At 46.8% G+C, this 22,741-nt stretch overlaps 1 protein-coding gene across 2 annotated transcripts in view; it reads right to left on the reverse strand.

The window, feature by feature from the left end:
- Positions 1–22,741, reverse strand: part of LOC132819864 (nesprin-1-like) — a 339,003-nt gene that overhangs the window by 309,527 nt on the left and 6,735 nt on the right. For both annotated transcript variants that reach the window (XM_060831771.1, XM_060831770.1), the window contains exons 4-8: positions 18,033–18,205; positions 15,974–16,283; positions 8,810–8,974; positions 4,277–4,633; positions 1,989–2,125 (exon numbers count right to left, since the gene is read on the reverse strand). In XM_060831771.1, coding sequence (XP_060687754.1) covers positions 1,989–2,125; positions 4,277–4,633; positions 8,810–8,974; positions 15,974–16,283; positions 18,033–18,205 — 1,142 coding nt within the window. The remainder of the gene's footprint in view (positions 1–1,988; positions 2,126–4,276; positions 4,634–8,809; positions 8,975–15,973; positions 16,284–18,032; positions 18,206–22,741) is intronic.

Consider the following 22,741-nt stretch of genomic DNA (forward strand, 5'->3'; position numbering starts at 1 on the left):
TATAAGTATGTTTTTGTGTAAGTTTTTAGAGTTAGGATTTCAAAATAGTGGCATATGGGTAACAGTATTTTTTGTGAAAGGTTTAAAGAGAAACTGTCCTTCAGGAACATTGACCTGATCCAGTATGTATCAGACAGTAGAGATCACTGGAGTGTTAATGATTAATTGTTAACACTGTGCTGGTAGGAATGTAAACATTGAGGTCTATTTGCTTTTTTATCTGTTTATGATATTCAGGCATTTATTTAGCTTAGGAAACCTAAGAGATTAAAAGTTTTTGAGCAGTTTTGGAAGAAATGTGACTGGATCCAGAATCACAATGAAGTTTCTGTCCTAGAAAGGAATATAGAACAGTTCAGGGAACATGCTACCTTAATTAAGTGCTAATTTATGAAATTTACAGACTAGGAACACTTGGTTAAGAAGCGATTAAAAGCTGAGCAAGTCTAAGCTCTCAGTTTTGTGCTCACTTAAACTGCACAGTTCACTGGAAGGAACGGAGAACAATGAGCTGGGTCAAATTATAGATTTGAGATAGAGAAACTTCTTTCTCTGTCAAATTGTAAAGTGACGGTGTTGGGTAATAGATGACCTGTTGTTTTGCTGCGTGTTTTAAGAGCTTTTCAGCTATCTTCTATATTTAGATAGCTTGGCTTGTTTTATTTTATGTTTTTCCTTTTATTTAATAAACTTATGTTTTTATGGTTAAATAAAATCTGCAGCTTTTTGTGTTTATGCAATGGCACCACATTAAAATATGAAAGTTATGATCTATCGAGCCAGGTTTCAGACCTCCCAATGGTAACATCAGCTGGCTTTGCAACGATCCATACACTCCTTGCCATTGTGTGTTTTGCATTCAGACGGCTCCCTGAGTAAAGAACAGAAAGTGGGCCATTCTTTCAACTAGCTAGACATGGGTGGCTTGATGGCACACTGCTGCCTCACAGCCTCAAAGACCCGGGTTCGATTCTGGATGCTCTGGTTTCCTCCTGCAGCCAAAGTTGGTAGGTCAGCCCATGGGGGATGCCAGGTTATGGGGACAGGATGGGTCTGGGACTTGGTGTGATGGAGGGTCAGTGCGGAATGAAGGTGAAAGTGACCCCCCCCCCTCTGGCCTTGGTGGTGCTCCTAACAGTGGCCTTTCATCCAGTGCTGAACTCCAGCTTCAACCAGTCTCCTCAGATTGAGGCAGGCTGTCGGGACTGAAAACCCGTCACCAACTTAAACGAGTCACAGCCACCGACCTGCGAGTGAGGAATCAAACCTGGATAGAAAGGATATACCCCTAGTCACCTCCGTGCTGTGCTGCGTAAAGAATTGTGGTTCATCTGGTGGAGTTTAAGACTTCCTTCGAAAAGAACTCACAATGCAACAAACCCTCAGAACTGTACCCAGGCAATGTCTGGAGTATAATCTGAACACACCCCCTGGCTCCAGAGGTGAGGGTAATACTCACCAGGGAGAGATGATGTTGTAGTGATCCTGTCACTGGACCAGTCAGCAAAAGGCCAGGTTAAAACTCTTGGCACATGGGCTCAAATCCCACCACCACAGCAACTGGGGCAATTTAAATTTGACTAATAACATTAAACCGTGAAACTTTCATCGCTTGTCACTGAAGTTCATCTGATTCATAAATCTCTCTTAGGGAAGGAAATCTGCAATCTTCATCTGACCAGACCTACCTAAGACCCCAGACTCACAGCAATATGATTAACCGCCCTCTGAAATGGCCCGGAGAGGCACCTCCTTAATGGGCAATTGAGGGATGGGCGAAAATGAGGACTGCAGGTGCTAGAGATCAGAGTCTGGATTAGAGCGGTGCTGGAAAAGCACAGCAGGTCAGGCAGCATCCAAGGAGCAGGAAAATCGGCGTTTTGGGCAGGAGCCTGATCTGGTCAGTGACATCCATATTCCACAAAAGCATAAATTAGCAGAAATCTTCAACAGGACGCAAACTGATTTCAATATAAATGGAGACTTACCTGTTGTATTCTTTGATCAGAGACGAAACTTTATCTGAATGTGAACTCAAATCCTTGGAAAATCTGCAGAGGTCGTTGAGTTGACCTTTCAGGGACTCACTCATGCTTTCTGCCTCTTTCAGAGCTTCCTCTGTCTCCTGCACCAGAAATTGTACACTGAGTCACTGAGCGGACAGCACAGATTACAATAACATTCATCCTTCAGGAGACAAAACGATGGAAAATTGTACATCAGCACCTGGCCAGCAACTGCATGGAAGAGTGAGAGTGGCCAAAACGTAGACAGGGAGATCTCCTCTCATTGGCTACTGGGGGAGCTGACACCACTAGAGGCTGCCTCCAGGAGCTGCGAGCCAATCAAAATGCTAGTAGCTCAGCGGCACCACAGGGGAGCAGTGGCCATGACCAGGATTGCACCAAAAAAAGGATTGACCCCCCCAACAGCCCAACATGACTCCCAACCTCTACGACCCCACAGCCAGGAAAATGGGGTCAAGGGACCAAGAGGGATTGTTCTCCAGGAGAGGCAATGTGCATTAGGACGCGGTATGTGTCAGAGAGACAGTGTGTGAGAGAGAGAGAGAAAGAGAGAGAGAGACAGTGTGTGTGTGAGGGGGATATGGCGTGAGAGAGGAACAGTGTATGAGAGAGGGACAGTGTGTGTGTGAGGGGGATATGGTGTGAGAGAGGAACAGTGTATGAGAGAGGGATAGTGTGTGTGTGAGGGGGCTATAGCGTGAGAGAGGAACAGTGTATGAGAGAGGGACAGTGTGTGTGTGAGGGGGATATGGTGTGAGAGAGGAACAGTGTATGAGAGAGGGACAGTGTGTGTGAGGGGGATATGGTGTGAGAGAGGAACAGTGTATGAGAGAGGGACAGTGTGTGTGTGAGGGGGATATGGTGTGAGAGAGGAACAGTGTATGAGAGAGGGACAGTGTGTGTGTGAGGGGGATATGGTGTGAGAGAGGAACAGTGTATGAGAGAGGGACAGTGTGTGTGAGGGGGATATGGTGTGAGAGAGGAACAGTGTATGAGAGAGGGACAGTGTGTGTGAGGGGGATATGGTGTGAGAGAGGAACAGTGTATGAGAGAGGGACAGTGTGTGTGAGGGGGATATGGTGTGAGAGAGGAACAGTGTATGAGAGAGGGACAGTGTGTGTGTGAGGGGTGTCAGTTTAAGAACATAAGAAATAGAAGTAGGAGTAGGTCAGCCCACTCCACTATTCAATTAGATTATGGCTGATCTTGTAGTGGCTTCACCTCCACTTACCCGCTCGCTCACCATAATCCTTAACTCCTTCACTGTTCAAAAATCTATTTATCTTTGCCTTAAAAATGCAGCAGCCTCAACTGCTTCACTGGGCAGGGAATTCCACAGATTCACAACCCTCTGGGTGAAGAAGTTCCTCCTCAACTCAGTCCGAAATCTGCTCCCTCTTATTTTGATGCTATGCCCCCTGTTTCTAGTGGCGCCCACCAGCAGAAGCAACCACCCAGCTTCTGTCTGATCTATTCCCTTCATAATTTTAAATGCTTCTATAAGATTCCCCCCAGTACTTCTAAATTCCAATGCGTGTGGTCCCAGTCTGCTCAATCTCTCCACATAAGCTATCCCCCTCGACTCCGGAATCAACCCAGTGTACCTCCTCTGTACCCCGTCCAGTGCCAGTATGTCCTTTCTCAAGTAAGGAGACCAAAACTGGGTACTTCTGAGGCAGACTGTAAATGTGAGGGGCTCAGTGTGTGGGAGACGGGCAGTGTTTGTGAGAAGGTTAGAGTGCGTAGGGTAGGCGGCATTTATGGCAGGATAGTGGTGGATAGTGTGCAGTGTGAGCAGCAGGAATAATGTGTGTCGCAAGGGACACGTACTATCTTTGACCTGGTTGGCGGTGCTAGAAGTAACACTTAAAATTGTCAAACCATTTACACCTGAAAGCAATATATTCTGCTACAAAATGAACTGCGGGATATTGAGTCTTACAGTCTAACGGAACATTTTCCTTCAGTTGTGAGTCACTGGCTTAGTCATTGATTTAATGACTCACCGTCAAAACTGCTTTCCAGAAAACAGCCAAAGTTTCAGCTTTCAAGGTTGGAATTACTGTCACTGAGTCTAAACTGTTTTAAGCTGTGAGGTTGTGCTGTGAACGGTGTACAATTACGAGTTAGGAAAGAGTTGTGTCAATGCTCCGTTAACAATATCACAGCCCGGAGCAAGCTGATGTTAAACCGCTTTGCTCAGAGATTCCCTGGTCCCCTGCAGAGAGCCCACAGGGCCCCATACAAACCTTTGCTTTCTGCCAGCATTCTACAAGCTCTTCGTCTGTTGTTTTGTCCTGCAGCTGGGACAGGCTGTGTGAGCAGGCTGTGAGACTGGCCTTGAACTCCGCAAGGTCCTTGTCTAGCTGAGCGACCTGTGCCTGGAACTCCTGCTCGGAGCTGGTGGTCTGACTGAGCATGGTCTCCAGGCCACTCTGCGCCTGCAGGGTGCTCTCCTCCCACTGCTGCCAGTCCGCCCGCAGGGCATCCAGCTCCCTGGCCAGTGCCTCCCGCCCGCTCGCTGCCGTCTGCTCGCCCACCTCTGCGGCCAGAGCCTCCACTCTGTTCAGGCGCTCCCTGCCATTCCGTCTGGAAACGATCAGCTCCTGAGAAATGGAAAGCATTCACCGTCACCAGTCCTGTCATAACTGTTTGTGTAAGCCCTCCTGAAAGTTCACAGTTGAGTAAGTGCTGCGTAACATCCTGCAGAGGATGTTAACCCTCACACTGCCCACGGGCAGGGCAAGGGAAGAGGCTTTCCACAGACCCAATCACACTTGACATTTCTTCGCAACAACTGACTGCATTTACGTAACGCCCGGAACGATGTAAAAACCCCCTCCTGCCTCCCCCTCTCCCAGAGCAACAGACAAAACTGACACAGAGGCACGTGAGGGAGTCTGTTAAAAATACACAACGTACAGCCAAAGGTAAAGTAAAATTTCAGATCGTGAGCAGGATAAACTGTACAGTTGACCCTCAGGACGTTCACCACACAGCGATCTTGCTAACCCTGCAGGGCAAGCTTTCGGGAGATAATTAAGGATAATTTCAACACCTCGAAAGTAAACATTTGCAAAGTGCAGTGATATGGTGGCTGTTGTAACACTCTCGCCCTGGAGTCACGCAGTTTCAGGACCAAGTGCCCCACGCTGGGGACGGCGCATTAGCAATAACGCTGACACTGCAGTGCAGTGCTGAGGTGGTGCTGCCCTGTCACAGGTGCTGGACCTCAATGAGGATTTGAACCAGTCTGCCAGCATGGGTAGACGTAAAGGATCCTGAGGCCCTATTTTGGGGGTGTGGAGCACAGTTGTCCTTGTCAATATTAAGTTCTCAAACAGCAGATTACCGGCTCAATCACTCTTGCATTGCTGACTGTGAGAGCTGTGCACAAATTGACTGCCACATTTCCTACTTTACAATATTGACAAAGTATACTCCATTGGTTGCAAAGTGTTTTGAGATGTCCAGTGGTTAAGAAAGGTGCTACATAAATGCAAGTCCTGGGCCTGTTCTGGGCACTGCACTTTTTAAAGGATATCGGGGGTTTGGAGAGAGTGGAGTGGAGGTATAAGGAGCGAAGGATTTCAGTTATATGTGGAGGCTAGAGAAACTGGGATTGTCCTCTTTAGAGCTGGGGAAAATATTGTGGAGGCGATGGCCTGATGGTATCATTGCTGGATTGTTAATCCAGCTCATAGCTTTGGAGATTCAGGTTCGAATCCTTCCATGTCAGATGGGGAATTTGAATTCAATAAAAATCTGGAATTAAGAGTCTCATGATGACTGTAAGCCCATTGTTAACTGTTGAAAAAACCCACTTGGTTCACTAAACTCCATTTAGGGAAGGTAGCTGCCATCCTTACCTGGTCAGGCCTACACGTGACTCCAGACCCACTGCAATGTGGCTGGCTCTCAATGGCCCACTGGGCAATTAGGGATGGGCAATAAATGCTGACTAGTCAGTGTTGCCCCATGTCATGAATGAATTAAAGAAAACAAGGTGGCTCAGTGGTTAGCACTGCTGCCTCACAGCGGCTAGGACCCAGGTTCGATCCAGCCTCAGGTGGCTGACTGTGCGGAGTTTGCACATTCTCCCTGTGTCTGTGTGGGTTTCCTCCGGGTGCTCCAGTTCCTCCCACAGTCCAAAGATGTACAGGTCAAGTGATTTGGCCGTGCTAAATTGCCCATAGTATTCCGGAATGTGCAGGTTGGTCAGGGGTAAGTTGTAGAGTAATAGGGTAGGGGAGTGGGTCTGGATGGGTCACTCTTCGGAGAGTCGGTGTGGACTTCGGGATTCTCTGCCAAAAATGATGCAAGGTATAAAACCCCTAAGGGACAATGATAATACTGCACTGAATACTACACCCATCACTGGTTGCCCAGAGGGCAGCTGAGAGCCAGCCATTTAACAGTGGGTCTGGAGTCGCATGTAGGCCAGACCAGGCGAGGATGGCAGTTTCCTTCCCTAAAGGGCATCAATGGATTTATAGTCATCATGAGACTCTTAATTCCAGATTTTTATTGAATTCAAATGTCCCCATCTGCCATGGAAGGATTTGAACACGAGTCCCCAGAACATTACGTGGCTCACTCGATTACCAGCCCAGCGATTATACCATTAGGCCATCACCTTCCGCAGCTCTGAGGAGGACAATCCCAATTTCTCTAGTCTCCACTATTATTGAACCATTACAAAGCTCCAACATCGAGGAACAACATTAGGAAAGTCAATCAATAAAGTTCTTAAGGATGGAGCTAATTAAATAAACTAGAGAGAGTAAAACCCTTGGCCTGCATCAAACAGATCTGCACAGCATAAGGCAATTTAGCAAAAAGACAGTTACACCTTTGCAAGATGCCACTAGAAATAGAAATTATTCCTGAAAACTGGGGCAGCAGGTAGTGTTATTCCAATGTTTTAAAAGGGAACTAGAACAAGGAGATATAAACTGGCTTGACACTTGTGATAAAAATGGTAATTATAATCCTAACTCAAAGTGACAATGGGGAGTAATGTCAGAATCAGAAGCAGAATGAATGTGCTCAGGGGAGATATGAATCTTTGGAACAACACAAGGGAAAGAGGAGATGAGGGTCATGTGCTCGGTGTAATATAGTTGGACTTTCTAACAACTTTCCACAAAGTCCTCAACTGTAGACTCGTGACTAAGATCGCAGCATATGTGGGTTTATAGGACAAGAAGCAGAATGAATCAAAATCTGACAACAAAATGGCAGAACAGAAAGTCAAGGCAAAGCATCGCCAGACAAATTAGTAAATGGAGTGGCACAGCATTCCACAGGGATGGGCGCTGGGCCGTGCTGTGAAGAGACCGTCACCATTTGGATTGAGAAACTCTCCCATCTACTTCACCGCCGCGTTTCACAAGCCCTGGGAATCCCATGCAACAGCTATTACACTAACTGCACCGCGAGCGCCTCTTAATGTGGCACGGTGGCTCAGTGGTTAGCACTGCTGCCTCATAACGCGAGGGACTGAGTTTAATTCCACACTTGGGCGACTGTTTGCAAGTGGAGTTTGCGTGCTCTCCCATGTCTGCGTGGTGCTCCGGTTTCCTCCCACAGTCCAAAGATGTGTGGGTTAGGTGGATTGGCCATGAGGAATTGCAGGGTTATAGGTAGGGGTAGGGCTCAGTGCCTTTGAATGGTTGGTGTGGGACTCGATGGGCCAAATGGCCTGCTTCCACACTATAGCGATTCTATGATTCTTAGAATAGGGCCACTGCAAATGCAGCGATTTTTGAAGGGTAGTCACTGTTGTAATCTTGGAAAAATAGCAGGCAATATGGGCACAGCAAGGCTCAACAAAAAAAAACGACCATAGAATCTTAGAGTCACAGAGATGTACAGCATGGAACAGACCCTTCAGTCCAACTTGTCCATGCCAACCACATATCCTAACCTCATCTAGTCCCAACTGTCAGTACTTCACCCATATCCCTCTAAACCCTCCCTATTCATATACCCATCCAGATGCCCTTTAAATGCTGTAATTGTACCAGCCTCCACCACGTCCTCTGACAGCTGATTTCATACACGTACCACCCTCTCTGTGAAAAAGTTGCCTCTTAGGTCTCTTTTATATATTTCCCCTCTCACCCTAAACCTATGCCCTCTACTTCTGGACTCCCCCACCCCAGGGAAAAGCCTTTGTCTATTTATCCTACCCATGCCCCTCATGATTTTATAAACCTCTATGAGGTCACCCCTCAGCCTCCGATGCTCCAGGGAAAACAGCCCCAGCCTGTTCAGCCTCTCCCTATAGCTCAAATTCTCCAAACCTGGCAACATCCTTGTCAATCCTTTCTGAACTCTTTCAGGTTTCACAACATCCTTCCGATAGAAAGGAGACCAGAATTGCACACAATATTCCAAAAGTGGCCTTACCAATGTCGTGTACAGCCACAACATGACATCCCAACTCCTACACTCAATGCTCTGACCAATCCCAAATGTGACCAGATCATTTGTTTGAGGGATTGAGGAATAAATGATGTTAGGAATCTGGGGCGATCTCCCTGTGGATCCTTGGTTTAATGTTTCATCTGAAAGATGGCACCACTGTGCTGTTCTTTCAGTGCTGCACTGCCCAGCCAAGGTGCCCAGGTTTCTGAAGAGGGGCTTGAACCCATGATCAATGGATTCAGAAGGAAGAGGAGACCTCTGCTGACACTGTACTGATCGATCTATCCTGCTGCTTATCAGATTCCCATTGTCTAGTTTCTGCGGATCAAAGGCCGGGTAATGATTCCCACCGTGACTTTCTTCAGCTTTCTCTGTAGGGCTGTCGAGTCTCCCGATAAATCTGACCAGCGGTGAAGCTCCTCCTTAGCCGAGGTCAGCCAGTTTGTTAGTTCTTGCACGGCGATGTTATACTGCTGATGGTCCTGCACCTGATCCTCCAGCTTCTTCACCTTCCCCTGCAAACAAGAGCAAATCAAGCTGTAAATGCCACCATGATGAACACTGGAACTGTTGTGACCCACAACACATGTGCTTTATGCACTGTTTCACATCCCCTAACAACATCCCACCTCCCAGTTTCCTCATTTCCCCTTCCCCCACCTTATCCCAGATCCAACCTTCCAACTCGGCACTGCCCTCTTGAGCTGGCCCACCTGTCCATCTTCCTTCCCAAATATCCACTCTCCCCTCCTCTCTGACCTTTATCTACCTATCGCATTCCCAGCTACCTTCCCCCCAGCCCCAGCCCCTTCCCATTTATCTCTCAGCCCCTTGGGCCAGCTCATCATTCCGGATGAAGACCTTATGCACAAAACATTCCCCTGCTCCTCAGATGCTGCCTGACCGGCTGTGCTTTTCCAGCACCACACTCTTCGACTCTGATCTCCAGCATCTGCAGTCCTCACTTTCCCCTTCCCCTCCAGACATGCTGAGCTTCTCCAGCAATTGTTTGATTCAGGTGAGTCCCCTTGGCTTCAGGAAGTTCATTTGAGAGACTGAAATGTTATCTGCACAGATAGGGCCGAGGGTCAGGATCTTTTGCCCAAATGGCTAAAACAAGGGGGTGTACATTTAAGGTGATAGGCAGAAAGTTCAAAGGAGATGTGAGGGGTGCGTTTTTTGATTAGAGATTAGATTCCCTACAGTGTGGAAACAGACCCATCAGCCCAACAAGTCCACATGGACCCTCTAAACAGCAACCCACCCAGACCCATTTCCCTCTGACTAATGCACCTAACACTATGGGCAATTTAGCATGGCCAATTCACCTGACCTGCACAGCTTTGGACTGAAAATGGTAGGACTCTGCAGTGCGCTATCAGGAGTGATGATGGAGGCAGATACATTAGAAGCTTTTAAGGGATTTTTAGATAAACACATCAATATGCAAGGAATGGAGGGATATGAACCAAGGGCTGGCAGAAGGGATTAATGTAATTTGGTGTCATGTTCAGCAAAACATCATGGACCAAAGGGCCTGTTCCGTGCTGTGTTATTCTATGTTCTATGCTCAACGTGCAGATAAATTCAAATGTCATTGAGTAGTTACATAAGTATCTAGGACTATTCCTGCATTCTTTGATTTATTAATGTGAGGTGCAATCAGCATATTGTTGTATACTTATTAACGTTTATCTAGGCTACAGGGGTGGCATAGTGATTAGCACTGCTGCCTCACAGCGCCAGAGACCCGGGTTCAATTCCAGCAAAGGGCAACTGTCTGTGTGGAGTTTGCACATTCTTCCAGTGTCTGTGTGGGTTTCCTCCGTGTGTTCCAGTTTCCTCCCACAGTCCAAAAATGTACAGGTTAGGTGAATTGGCCATGCTAAATTGCCCGTAGCTTTAGGTGAAGGGGTAAATGTTGGGGAATGGTCTGGGTGGGTTGCTCTTCGGAGGGTCGGTGTGGACTTGTTGGGTGAAGGGTCTGTTTCCACACTGTAAGTAATCTAATCTTTAAAAAAAGGATGTTAAATTTCTCTGCAAAAATCTTTATCGAGTAGTCAGGTGTGTCATTGTTTGAAATTAGAGAAACCAAGCACATTGAACAGATATATCCTAAAGCATAAGTAGGTTGAAGTACTCTAACGATTCATTAGGTTTATTTAAAGTTCCTACCGCTCTCTGCTTCCCACATTCTCTGTTTGTGCAGAGACTACTGGAGTTACCTTACTTAGAAAATGCCTGCAGGGTGTTAAGTAGCAGAACACCTTGTATTCAGAAATAAAGGAGATATTACAGAGATAGGAAAGGGTTAGAGGGATATGGACCAAACAGAGGAAAATGGGACTAGTTCAATTTAGGAACGGGCCAGTGGGTTTAAGGGCCTGTTTCCGTGCCGTATAACTGTGACTCTGCTGGAACTGGGGACTCCTACTGAGCTGTGACTCTCAGGTCCCCTTTCACCCTTCAGCCTTGCCCCTCTGCCAGGGTCAGCACAGTTTCTACACCTTGAAACTCAGACAGACCACATGCCCTGCACAGCAGTGACTGAGTTGGTTACTGTCACACACACACATTGGGTCGAATGTATCAGGGTGACGACATCACTGTAGCTCTGACCTAGGTATTAACAAGGGGGAAGTGAAAAAACTCCACTGAGGTCAGTGTCCTGTCATCACGTCACCGGACATGGACAGCCCTTGACACTGATCCAGCTCCCTCAGAGCAAGCAGAACCTCTGGCTCTCCTGATTTTATTTTCAATTTTTATGAAGTGTTAGTCAGATTTGAAGTGCTAGGCTGAGTGGGATTTATGAAGTGTCATGTATATGAACACTCACAGTGCAATCATCAATTGTGATGCCCCTCTAAGATCCTATCCTTAGATACCATCACCAAGTTAGCCTTTATCTATCTGTGGAGAGTCCTTGATACTGATCCAGCTCCCTCAGAACGAGCAGAACCTCTGACTCTCCTGTTTATATCTGTCAGCCAGGGTTCCCTGGTGTGGACCAGATGAACAGCCTCAATCAGGGAACTCACATTCTATGAGGTCCACCTGGCAGACATTGTTACAATCACAACAGGAAAGGTGTTATTTTATCAATTCACGGGATGAAAGCTGCCTAGGCCAGTATTTATTGCCCATCCCTAATAACCCACAAGGCAGTTGAGAGTCAACAACATTGCTGTGGGTCTGGAGTCACATGTAGGCCTGGAGTCACATGTAGGCCAGTTTTCTCCCCTAAAGGGGATTAGTGAACCAGATGGTCCAACAATTGATTCATGGTCATCATTGAACTTTTAATTCCAGATTTTTATCGAATTCAAATTCCACCTCCTGCCATGGTGGGATTTGAACCCAGGTCCCCAGAACATTACCTGGGTCTCTGGATTAACAATCCAGTGATAATACCACTAGGCCATTGCCTCCTCCATTACTTGCGAGTAATGATGATGGTAGTGGGTTGCGGGGGAGGGGGAGGGGGCAGGAGGAGGAGAACCTGGAGCTCCGTGTGGGAACCTTGTAGGTCTGCAGTCTATGTTCACATTGTATTGCCTCAGCGGTTTCCCCACCTGGTGGACCAGGCCTCCTCTCGTGAAAACTCAGCCTCAGTCAGAACCGATCCTTTTCCTTGCAGTGTCTGATCTCTGACCATGGAGGTCTTTCTCTGGGTTTCGGGAAATAGATGGGACAGGGAAGGTTTTATTTTGATGGGGTGGACTAAATACTCCTGTTTCTCCTGACCTTGTAGATGCTGAATCAATGGTGCAATAATTGAGATGACCGTGATTCAGGAGACCAGGGTGTAGAATCATTTTGGGTGGATTTGAGGAACAGTAAATGAAAGAAGTCACAAATGGGAGTGGTCTCTGGACCCACAAACAGAAACCACAACGTGGGCCAAGGTGTACAAGAGAAAACATTGGACACTCTTGATAAAATGGTTGGCAGTGAACATGGATGACTTTACTCTACATAGGAACTGGAAAAAAATCAGTTTGGCATTGGCACCCTAGAGAGGAGTTCACAAAATTATTTCAAAATAGTATCTTAGAGCAGGATATTCTGCAACTGGCCAGAGATGAGGCTATAGTAGGCTTGATAGTGTCATGTGACAGGAATGACTAATGACCTCAGAGTAAAGGCACCACTATGCAGCAACAATGCCAGCGTGATTGGATTTTACATCCCGTGTGAAAGAGAGAAGAGTGAGTCAAAGACTAGTATCTTAAACTTGAAAACAGGCAACTGTGTGGACACAAAAGGGGATGAAGGGGATAATCAATAGAGACACTGTGACTGACGTAGAGTCACAGAGATGTACAGCATGGAAACAGACCCTTTCAGTCCAACCTGTCCATGCTGATCAGATATCCCAACCCAATCTAGTCCCACCTGCCAGCACCCAGCCCATACCCCTCTAAACCCTTCCTGTTCATATACCCATCCAGATGCCTTTCAATTGCTGCAATTTTACCGGCCTCCACCACTTCCTCTGGTAGTTCATTTCATACACGCACCACCCTCTGCATGAAAAAGTTGCCCTTAGGCCCCTCTTAAATCTTTCCCTTCTCACCTACAACTATGCCCTCTAGGTTTGGATTCCTCTACACTAAGTAAACAGCTTTGGCTATTCACCCTATCCATACCCCTCATGATTTAATAAACCTCCATATGGTCACCCCTCAGCCTCCGACGCTCCAGGGAAAACAGCCCCAGCCTATTCAACCTCTCCCTATAGCTCAAACCCTCCAACAATGGCAACATCCTTGTAAATCTTTTCTGCACCCTTTCAAGTTTCACACCATCCTTTCTACAGCAGGGAGACCAGAACTGAACTCAGTATTAGAAAAGTGGCCTCACTTAATGTTCATTTAAGGAGATCTTTCAGATTAAGTAGATTCCTACTATAAAGAAAAATTCTAAAGGGTGGAGCCACCATCTATGGTCAACTAAGGAAGTTAAACAGAGCATCAGGCATAAGGATTAAGCTTATAATTGCACAGTGGCAAGTGGCATGTCAGATGATTAGTCAGAGTATAAAGCGCAGCACAAGGTGACTGAGAGGTTAATCAGGAGGAAGAAATTAGAGCAATAGAGGAAGCCAGCTAGGAATGTCAAAATAGACAGCAAGAGCTTCTGCAGGTATTTGAGAAGGAAAGCAGGAGTAATGTGAGGGCTGGTTCTCTACAGAGTGAGAATGAGTTGGTGGGGGAGGGATGTTAATAGTAGATAATAAGGATCTGGTAGATGGAATACAATGGGGAGAAATGCAAAGATTTTCACTTTAAGAATAAGAAGAGCAGAGCATTATTAAAATGGAAAACAACTGTGGACTCTTGAGGTGTAGAGGGATTGAAATGTCCTGGTGAGTCCCAAGCAGTTAGTATGCTAGCTTAGCATGTAATCAAGAAGGGTAATAGGATGTTATCCTTTATTTCAAGAGGAATTGAGCACAAACATAATCGTGTTTATGCTTCATTCCAGGACACTGGTTAGACTACTTCTTGAATACTAGGTACGGTTTTGGTCCCCTTATTTAAGGAAGGTTATAAATGCATTGGAGTTGGTTCAGACGGTTTTTTGTTGATAGAACGAAAGAGGAGAATTTTCTTCTCTCTGAGGATTTTAGAACTCTCTGCCTCAGGAAGCGGTGGAAGCGAGATGACTGAATATTTCCAAGGCAGAGCTAGTTGGCTTCCTGATGGGCAGGAGATCGAAGGTTACCAGGGCTCGATGATAATGTGGAATGCAGAACACAAACAGGTCAGCCATGATCGCACTACATGGGCAGCAGGCCCAAGGGGGCTGAATGGCCCACTTCTGCCTCATATGGTCATAAGAGAAACTCCACAAAGCTGTCCTTGCCTCGCTGTAGTTTATGATTTTCCTGAGACCGATGAAATTTGACCGGCTACTGAGTGAGCTGCAAATCCCGCCTCATTATCTATTTTAATTGCCAACCTTCCTCCAGGGGCGATGATTAGCTAACCATCTCCCCCCTCCCCACCGGCATTGGTACACCTCCATTAAACCTAAAAGTGGGCAGATTGCCTGGGGTGGGGTGATTCAGGTAGGGGTTTGGGGTTTGTAAGATTTTGACATCTGACCTGAACCAACATTTTGGGAGTTTTTTTTAGATTAGATTAGATTCCCTACAGTGTGGAAAAAGGCCCTTCGGCCCAACAAGTCCACACTGACCCGCCAAAGAGCAACCCACCCAGACCCATTCCCCTACATTTACCCCCAACTAATGCAATGGGTAATTTAGCATGGCCAATTCACCTGACCTGGATTGTGAGAGGAAACCGGAGCACCCAGAGGAAACACACACAGACACGGGGAGAATGTGCAAACTCCACACAGACAGTTACCCGAGGCTGGAATCGAACCCGGGCCCCTAGCACTGTGAGGTAGCAGTGCTAACCACTGAGCCACCATGCCACCCTAAAATTAAAACTCACCTTCGGATCACCAGACCCTGCTCACCTGTAGCATTCCACCGTCGGCTGCAGTACTGTTTATGGTCATGGACACCACGTTACAGCCAAGATGTGTGTGCACGGGAGAGAGTGCAGGAGTGATTTACAAGAATGGGCGAGAAACTTCAGTTGTGAGGACAGATGGAAGAAGTTGGGACTGTTCTCCTTGATGAGGAGACTGGATGGAGGTTTCCAAAATCATGAGGGGAGAACATGTTCCCACTCATTAAAAAATGTAGAGGGCGTTGATTTAAAGTGATCCACAAAAACACTGAGGAAAACTTTCCTTACTCAGCAAATAGTTGGCACATGGAATGAACTGCCGTGGAGGCAGATTCAACTGTGACACTCAAGAGATTAACATAATGTGCATGGGGAAAAGGCAGGAGATTGCCACTAGATAATGATGCTCATTTCACAAGCCAGTGGGGGCACAATGGGCCGAATAGCCCCATTATGAACCATGACATTTCAGTGAAAGGGGCCGCCTCAGTGTAGAACCTGTGATGGAGTCTGGATGGCTCATGGGGCAGTGAGTTCTCCCCACTCGGATGTTAAGACGCGCAGGGGAGTGGTTTCCCCAGATGATGTCCGATGGGCACAGAGTGAACATGTCCTTCAACCTTACCCTCCCATGGAGCTGAAAATGCAAACTATATTGTGCAAAGGGAGGCTCTTGAACCAGAGAGCAGTTAATTCTGCAACCCTCACATTGGGTTACCCATAGAGCAGTGAGAGTGTCAATGGAGGCAAGATGGCGCCAAAGATGGCCACTTCCATTCCGGCAGTAGTGGCGATGGGGACTCATACAAGCCATGACAGAGCACTTAACAAGAGGAGCTGTAGAGTTGGACACTTGCTTAAATTCTTAATTTTTCTGCCTTTATTTTTTTTTGGTTTATTTTCCTGTGTTTTAAGATGACGTTGGAGAGCATGACAATAAATACACCAAATAAAAACACAATTGCAGTCGATGCTATTTCCCTTACAATGCTGGGGAATCGGACAGGAGCAGGAAGGGGCAGTTACCTTGGCAACCACAACAATATCGGCAAACTGGGTCCTCATCTCCAGCTGTGCATCCTCCGTGAAAGACGCGTCTCCAGTTCTCTCCAGCAGCTCCCTGGCTTTCTCAATCAACCGGGAGAGAACGGCTGAGTGCTTCTCGATGTCGGCCAGCAGACTCTGGTGCCGCTCCAGCTGCAGGAGCTTGTCCTTCAGGTCGTTCTGCAGCTCCAGGCCCTGGCTCACTCCCTGCTCCGTCGTCTCCATCCACTGCTGGAGCTGCTTCTTAGTTTCCTGGAACCCGTTCCACTGCACCACTACCCATTCCAGCTGGCTGGAAGGCAAAGGAGCAACACATGGCACGGTTACCAATGGGACACTACTGATGGAGGAATAGCTCAAGGATAGATGCTATTCGTAATGAATTCCTAACATGCACAACAGGGATTGGTTACACAGTTGAGCAGGCCTGATTTTCTACAGACAGCGGATCCTCCTTTGCATTGGAAATGTGTCTATGGCAGGCCTTTCCAGTGTTATCCGTGTTTCCCAGACCTCAGACAGGACCATTGTCCTTTTTACAGAAAGAAACCTGATTTAACTCCAGGTAGATGGATGGGTTTTGAATGGACTAAGTCCTGTCAGTTCAAAGGGTGAGATAACAAGGACCCCCATCAATGATGAGGAATGGAGATCGTGAAGGTTAGATTAGATTAGATTACTTACAGTGTGGAAACAGGCCCTTTGGCCCAACAAGTTCACACCGACCCGCCGAAGCGCAACCCACCCATACCCCTACATATACCCCTTAGCATGGCCAATTCACCTGACCCGCACATCTTTGGACTGTGGGAGGAAACTGGAGCACCCGGAGGAAACCCACGCAGACACGGGGAGAACGTGCAAACTCCACACAGTCAGTCACCTGAGGCGGAAATTGAACCCAGGTCCCTGGCGCTGTGAGGCAGCAGTGCTAACCACTGCGCCACCGTGCCGCCCTAAGTGAGATTATATTCACTATACAAGACAGAAGTGTAAGTCACCATCATCCCAGAGTCTGTTCTCTCATTGGAGAGAGGGTCACCACGCCTGGGTGAAGGGTAAGCTTTAGAATTCAGGGCCTTGATTGGTGGACTTCAGCCGACACAGGGATTAAACCCTCCGTCGGCGAACCGTCTGCTCAGCTGTGCTGACCTTTGCCTGGTCACACGTTGAGCTCTTTAACCCGGCATTATCGGCCTCCCCTCATATTACCTCACAACATTAGATGCTGGCAATCCTGAAATACAGAGGGCGGGCTGGAGATCCTGATCAGGGATCCGAAAGGTGGAAACTGTGAGTTCAAAACTCACCAAGGTCAGCTGTGACCGATCTCATCATTTGAAGTCATAGAGATGTACAGCATGGATACAGACCCTTCGGTCCAACCCGTCCATGCCGACAATGATATCCCAACCCAATCTAGTCCCACCTGCCAGCACCCAGCTCATATCTCTCCAAATCCTTCCTATTCATATACCCATCCAAATGCCACTTAAATGTTGTAATTGTACCAGCCTCCACCACATCCTCTGGCAGCTCATTCCATATACGTACCACCCTCTCCTTGAAGGGGCACTGACTGAACGTTGGTTTGGAGATGGGTTTAGGTCGAGAAAGAGTTTTTTTTTGTTTGGACTTTAAACCTATCTCTGACCAAACATCTGAAGATTAAAATTCAGCTCATATTATCTGAATGTTTTACAGAATATGGAGGAGCTGGTGTTGGACTGGGGTGGACAAAGTTAAAAAAACCACACGACACCAGGTTATAGTCCAACAGGTTCATTTGGAAGCACCAGCTTTTGGAGGTGGGTTGGCCTGATGAAGGAGCAGCGCTCCGAAAGCTAGTGCTTCCAAATAAAGCTGTTGGACTATAACCTGGTGTCGTCTGGTATTTAACTTTATTTCACAGAAAATAGGCAACAAACTGCACCAGAAAATTCAGCAGATAATCAGGAAAATTAACTGTTACTTTTGCGACATAAAGCTGGTTTGGGACTTCAATGAGCGTGCCCACAGTTAGTTTGGAGTCAGGCTGTACCTGTGACAGTTCACGGAGCTACTGACGACCTTGGCCCAAGCCTCTTTCAGAGCCTGAAGCTGGTTCTGAATAGCCTCCCTTGCCTCCTGGTTACTGCTCTTCAGAGACTGTTCCCCTTTACCAAGCGCCATGTTCAGCTTCACCTCGCCTTCACCCTTCATCAGCAGGATCTCCTAGACAGGATAACACAACAAGTTCAAAACAAGTATAGTGTCCTTTTTTTTCCTTTTTTTTAACACTGACTGCACCGGGAGAGCCTGCGTTTGTTAAATCTCCCCACTGGCTGTGAGGGGGGAAAGACTGTACCATTCTGTTCCACAGTAAAGTCAGAAATACACACAGCAGGGTTTGGTGTGTGTGGATACAGAGTTGATGTTTCAGTATAATTTTACCTCAGAACGCAGAAGAAGGATCAAAAAGGGATGGATTTCAGTCCAACTTGTCCATGCTGACCAGGTATCCTAACTAAACTAGTCCACCACAATACTCCATAACCACATGATGAGGGAGCAGCGCTCTGAAAGCTAGTGCTTCCAATTAAACCTGTTGGACTTTAACCTGGTGTTGTGTGATTGTTAACTTTGTACACCCTTGTCCAACTCGGCACCTCCAAATCATAAATTAGTCCCATTTGCCTATGTTTGACCCATATCTCTCTAAACCTTCCCTATTCATGTACCTATCTTTTTCAACATTGTAACTGTACCAGCCCCCACCATTTCCTCTGGCAGCTCATTCCACACACGCACCACCCTCTGTATATAAATGTTGTTCTTCATGTCCCTTTTAAATCTTGCCCCTCTCACCTTCAACCTATGCACTCTAGTTTTGGACTCCCCTCCCCTGGGGAAAAGACCTTGGCTATTCACCCTATCCATGTCCCTGATGATTTTATAGGCCTCTATAAGGTCACCCCTCAGCCTCCAACCCTCCAGTGTAAAGAATCCCAGCCTTTCCAGCCTCTCCTTAAAATTTAAAACCTTCCAGTCCCGGCAACATCCTTTTTGCACTCTTTCCAGTTTAATAACATCCTTCCTGGTGCACTTGAGGTGTCGACTCTGTTACTCTCTCTATAGATGCTGCCAAATCTGCTGAGTTTCTCCAGCAATTTCTATGTCTGTTGCCCGTGGACAAACCTTTCCAGCAAGGTTTGACTTTCTGCCCCTCATATCCTGACAATCCTTCTGTCAGAAGAGATTTCTCTGGGAAATTGTCTTAATTTGTGCATTTAGTTACTGACTTGCCAACCAGCGACTTAACAAAAACCCATCATAATTGCAAACATTTCTATTAAATTTCCTTTGCACTTCAATCTTTACAGTAATGAATAATAGTCCCATTTCTTTCTTCATAACCAAAGTCTCTCATTTCTGGTGTCACCTTAATAAATATTTTCTTCACTTTTTCAATGACTTTAACATCGCTTCCGACCTGAGGGTACCCAAAACTGGACCTAATATCCCAACTGACCAACGACTGAATATGGCACCCTGAACAGTGTAACTGCTTTCATCTTCAAACATCTATATACTAATTGGTTTGCTTAGTATTCATATTCACAGGAAAGACACAGCTTCCACATGGTGAAGTCAAGGAGAGACACAAGGTTAGGTGCTATTCATCATGCACTCCCAACATGCATTGGGGTGCACAATAGGGTTTGGTTACACAGGTGAGCCGGCCTGATTTTCTATGGACAGCAGATCCCCCTTCACATTGGAAATGAGTCTGTGGCAGGCACTTAAAACCTTTTGAATGTTATTGGTATTTCCCAGACCTAGGACAGGACAAGGGAAGGTATTTCCTTTTATAGAAAAAAACTCGAGGACCATGGATGGTCGAATACTGTTTTTCATTCCTTCATGGGACGTACATGTCACCAGCTAGGCCACACATACTAGACTGCCTATGAGAATCATAGAATTACCTACTGTGTGGGTGCAGGCCATTCAGCCCATCAAATTCACACCAACCCTCCAAACAGCAACTCACCCGGACCCACTCCCCTACCCTATCCCCTGTAAACCTGCATTTCCCATGGCCAATCCACCCTAACCTGCACCTCCTGCGCATCACGGGCAATTTAGCATGACCAATCCACCTAACCCACTCATCCCTGAGCACCATGGGTAATTTAGCATGGCCAATTCATCTAACCTACACAACCCTGGACACCAGTGGCAATTTAGCATGGCCAATCCACCTGACCTGCACATCTTTGGAGGGTGGAAGGAAACTGGAGCACCTGGAGGAAATCCATACAGACACGGGGAGAATATGCAAACTTGACACAGACAGTTGTCTGAGGGCGGGATCGAACCTGGGTCCCTGGTGCTGTGAGGCAGCAGTGCTGACCACTGAGCCATCGTGGTGGTGCTGATGAGCCGCTCTTTTGAATAATACGTGGTGCTCATTACACAGAAGGTTGTGAAGGCCGAGTCACTCAAGGAAGAATTTGATCAATGTTTAGATACTAAAGGCATCATGGGATATGAAGAGAAAGCGGAAATATGGCGATGAGATAGAGGATCAGCCATGATAATTCAGGTTGGCATGGCATTCTCAAAGGACTGAACAGCATACTTTTGCTCTGATGTTTGATGTTTCGAACATTCTATCACTGCAGTCTACCTTACATTGGTACATTCACAGTGCTGATTGGAATGGTACTCCAGGATTTTGACCCAGCAGCAATGAAGGAACAGCGATATATGTCTTAGTCAGGGATGGTGTGTTGCTTGGAGGGGAACTTGCTGGTGGTGGTACTCCCATGTATCTGTTATTGTTGTCCTCCTGGATGGTACACGTCATGGGTTTGGTGGGTGTTGTAAGTGGTATATGTGACTCCAGTCAGACCCCAATGTGCTTGACTCTTAACTGCCCAGTGCAGTGGGCATTAACTGAAACATTATCTTCTGAAGGGAAATAAGGCGTGCACAACAAATGAATTGGTTTGCCAGCAATGCCCTCATTTTGAGGCTGAGTCAAGAGATGTGAGTTGACCCACATGCACACAGGTCGGGCAGCCCAGGGCAAGAAAACAAACCGACAAAGACAGAGTGGGGGAGTGTCAGTATTTTCAGTTCCTTGAGCAGCTCTGCCCAGGAAAGCTCCCGTTTGAAGAGGTGCAGGGGTAAATCTGAATCTGGTTACCCATGTCCATACCTCACCAGGATCTGGTTACCCATGTCCATATTGCACCAGGATCTGGTTACCCACGTCCATACCGCACCAGGATCTGGTTACCCACGTCCATACCTCACCAGGATCTGGTTACCCATGTCCATACCACAGCAAGATATGGTTACTCATGTCCATACCTCACCAGGATCTGGTTACCCATGTCCATACCACAGCTAGATATGGTTACCCATGTCCATACCGCACCAGGATCTGGTTACCCATGTCCATACCACAGCAGGATAAGGTTACCCATGTCCATATCACCAGGACCTGGTTACCTGTATCTCTACCACACCAGGATCTAATTAGCCATGTCCATAACCACACTACAATCTGGTTAGCCATAGCTCTACCACACCAGGATCTGATTACCTGTATCTACACAACATGTGGATCTGGTTATCTATATCAATATCTATACCTATATCTATATCAGAGAGGTTGTGAGGCAGAAGTGCTGAGCAGTCCGGGGAGTGGAAACAGCTTGGGAGGTTTTGGGATTTTGTTGGACAGCTTGAATGGGTGTGGCCAGCTCTCACAGACAAGGATTTCGGTTTTTCCAATAGCATCAGAAGCTTTAAAGATTAGATTAGATTACTTACAGTGTGGAAACAGGCCCTTCAGCCCAACAAGTCCACACTGACCCGCCGAAGCGCAGCCCACCCATACCCCTACATTTACCCCTTACCTAACACTACGGACAATTTAGCATGGCCAATTCACCTGACCTGCACATCTTTGGAGTGTGGGAGGAAACCGGGGCACCCGGAGGAAACCCACGCAGACACGGGGGGAACGTGCAAACTCCACACAGTCAGTCGCTTGAGTCGGGAATTGAACCCGGGTCTCTGGCGCTGTGAGGCAGCAGTGCTAACCACTGTGCCACCGTGCCACCCACAAGGCTTCAGGGTCTCAACAGAGTTGGCAGCTTCAGTAAATATAACTTTCTCTGAATTTTCTCTTAACATTTTTCCCTTCTGGTTGGGAGAACTGCATGTGAGAATCTGTGTCTGATTTTTTCATTTTCTCTCGGAGTGTGTTTATGGGATATTACCATATTGGAACAGTTAATTACCAATAGGTATTATATCTACTATTTGGTTAAGTTTTCCAATAGAGTTAAGTTATTCTAATGTCCTCTTTCTTTTGTTGCATTTTAACTACATTATTTAAATAAATTGTGTTTTGATTAATGTCAAGTAGTTTGACCAGTCACATTGCATCTGGAACAGACACTTCACATTTACCTTTAAAATAAAGTTAGGGTCTTGGCTTCCTTCTTAAAATATTTGAGGGGTCTGGTCTTGTCCATAATACCCGGATCTATCTGGCCAATCCCATCTGGATCTCACCTGGATCTGGCCAATCCTATCTGGATCTCATCTGGATCTGGCCAATCCTATCTGGATCTTATCTGGATCTGACTGACACAGCTAAATCTTGCCAATCCTATCTGGATCTCACCTGGATCTTGCCAATCCTATCTATCCCACACCTGGATCTGGCCAATCCTATCTGGATCTCAT

The sequence above is a fragment of the Hemiscyllium ocellatum genome, chromosome 10 (assembly GCF_020745735.1).
Source record: "Hemiscyllium ocellatum isolate sHemOce1 chromosome 10, sHemOce1.pat.X.cur, whole genome shotgun sequence".
Classification (NCBI taxonomy): domain Eukaryota; kingdom Metazoa; phylum Chordata; class Chondrichthyes; order Orectolobiformes; family Hemiscylliidae; genus Hemiscyllium; species Hemiscyllium ocellatum.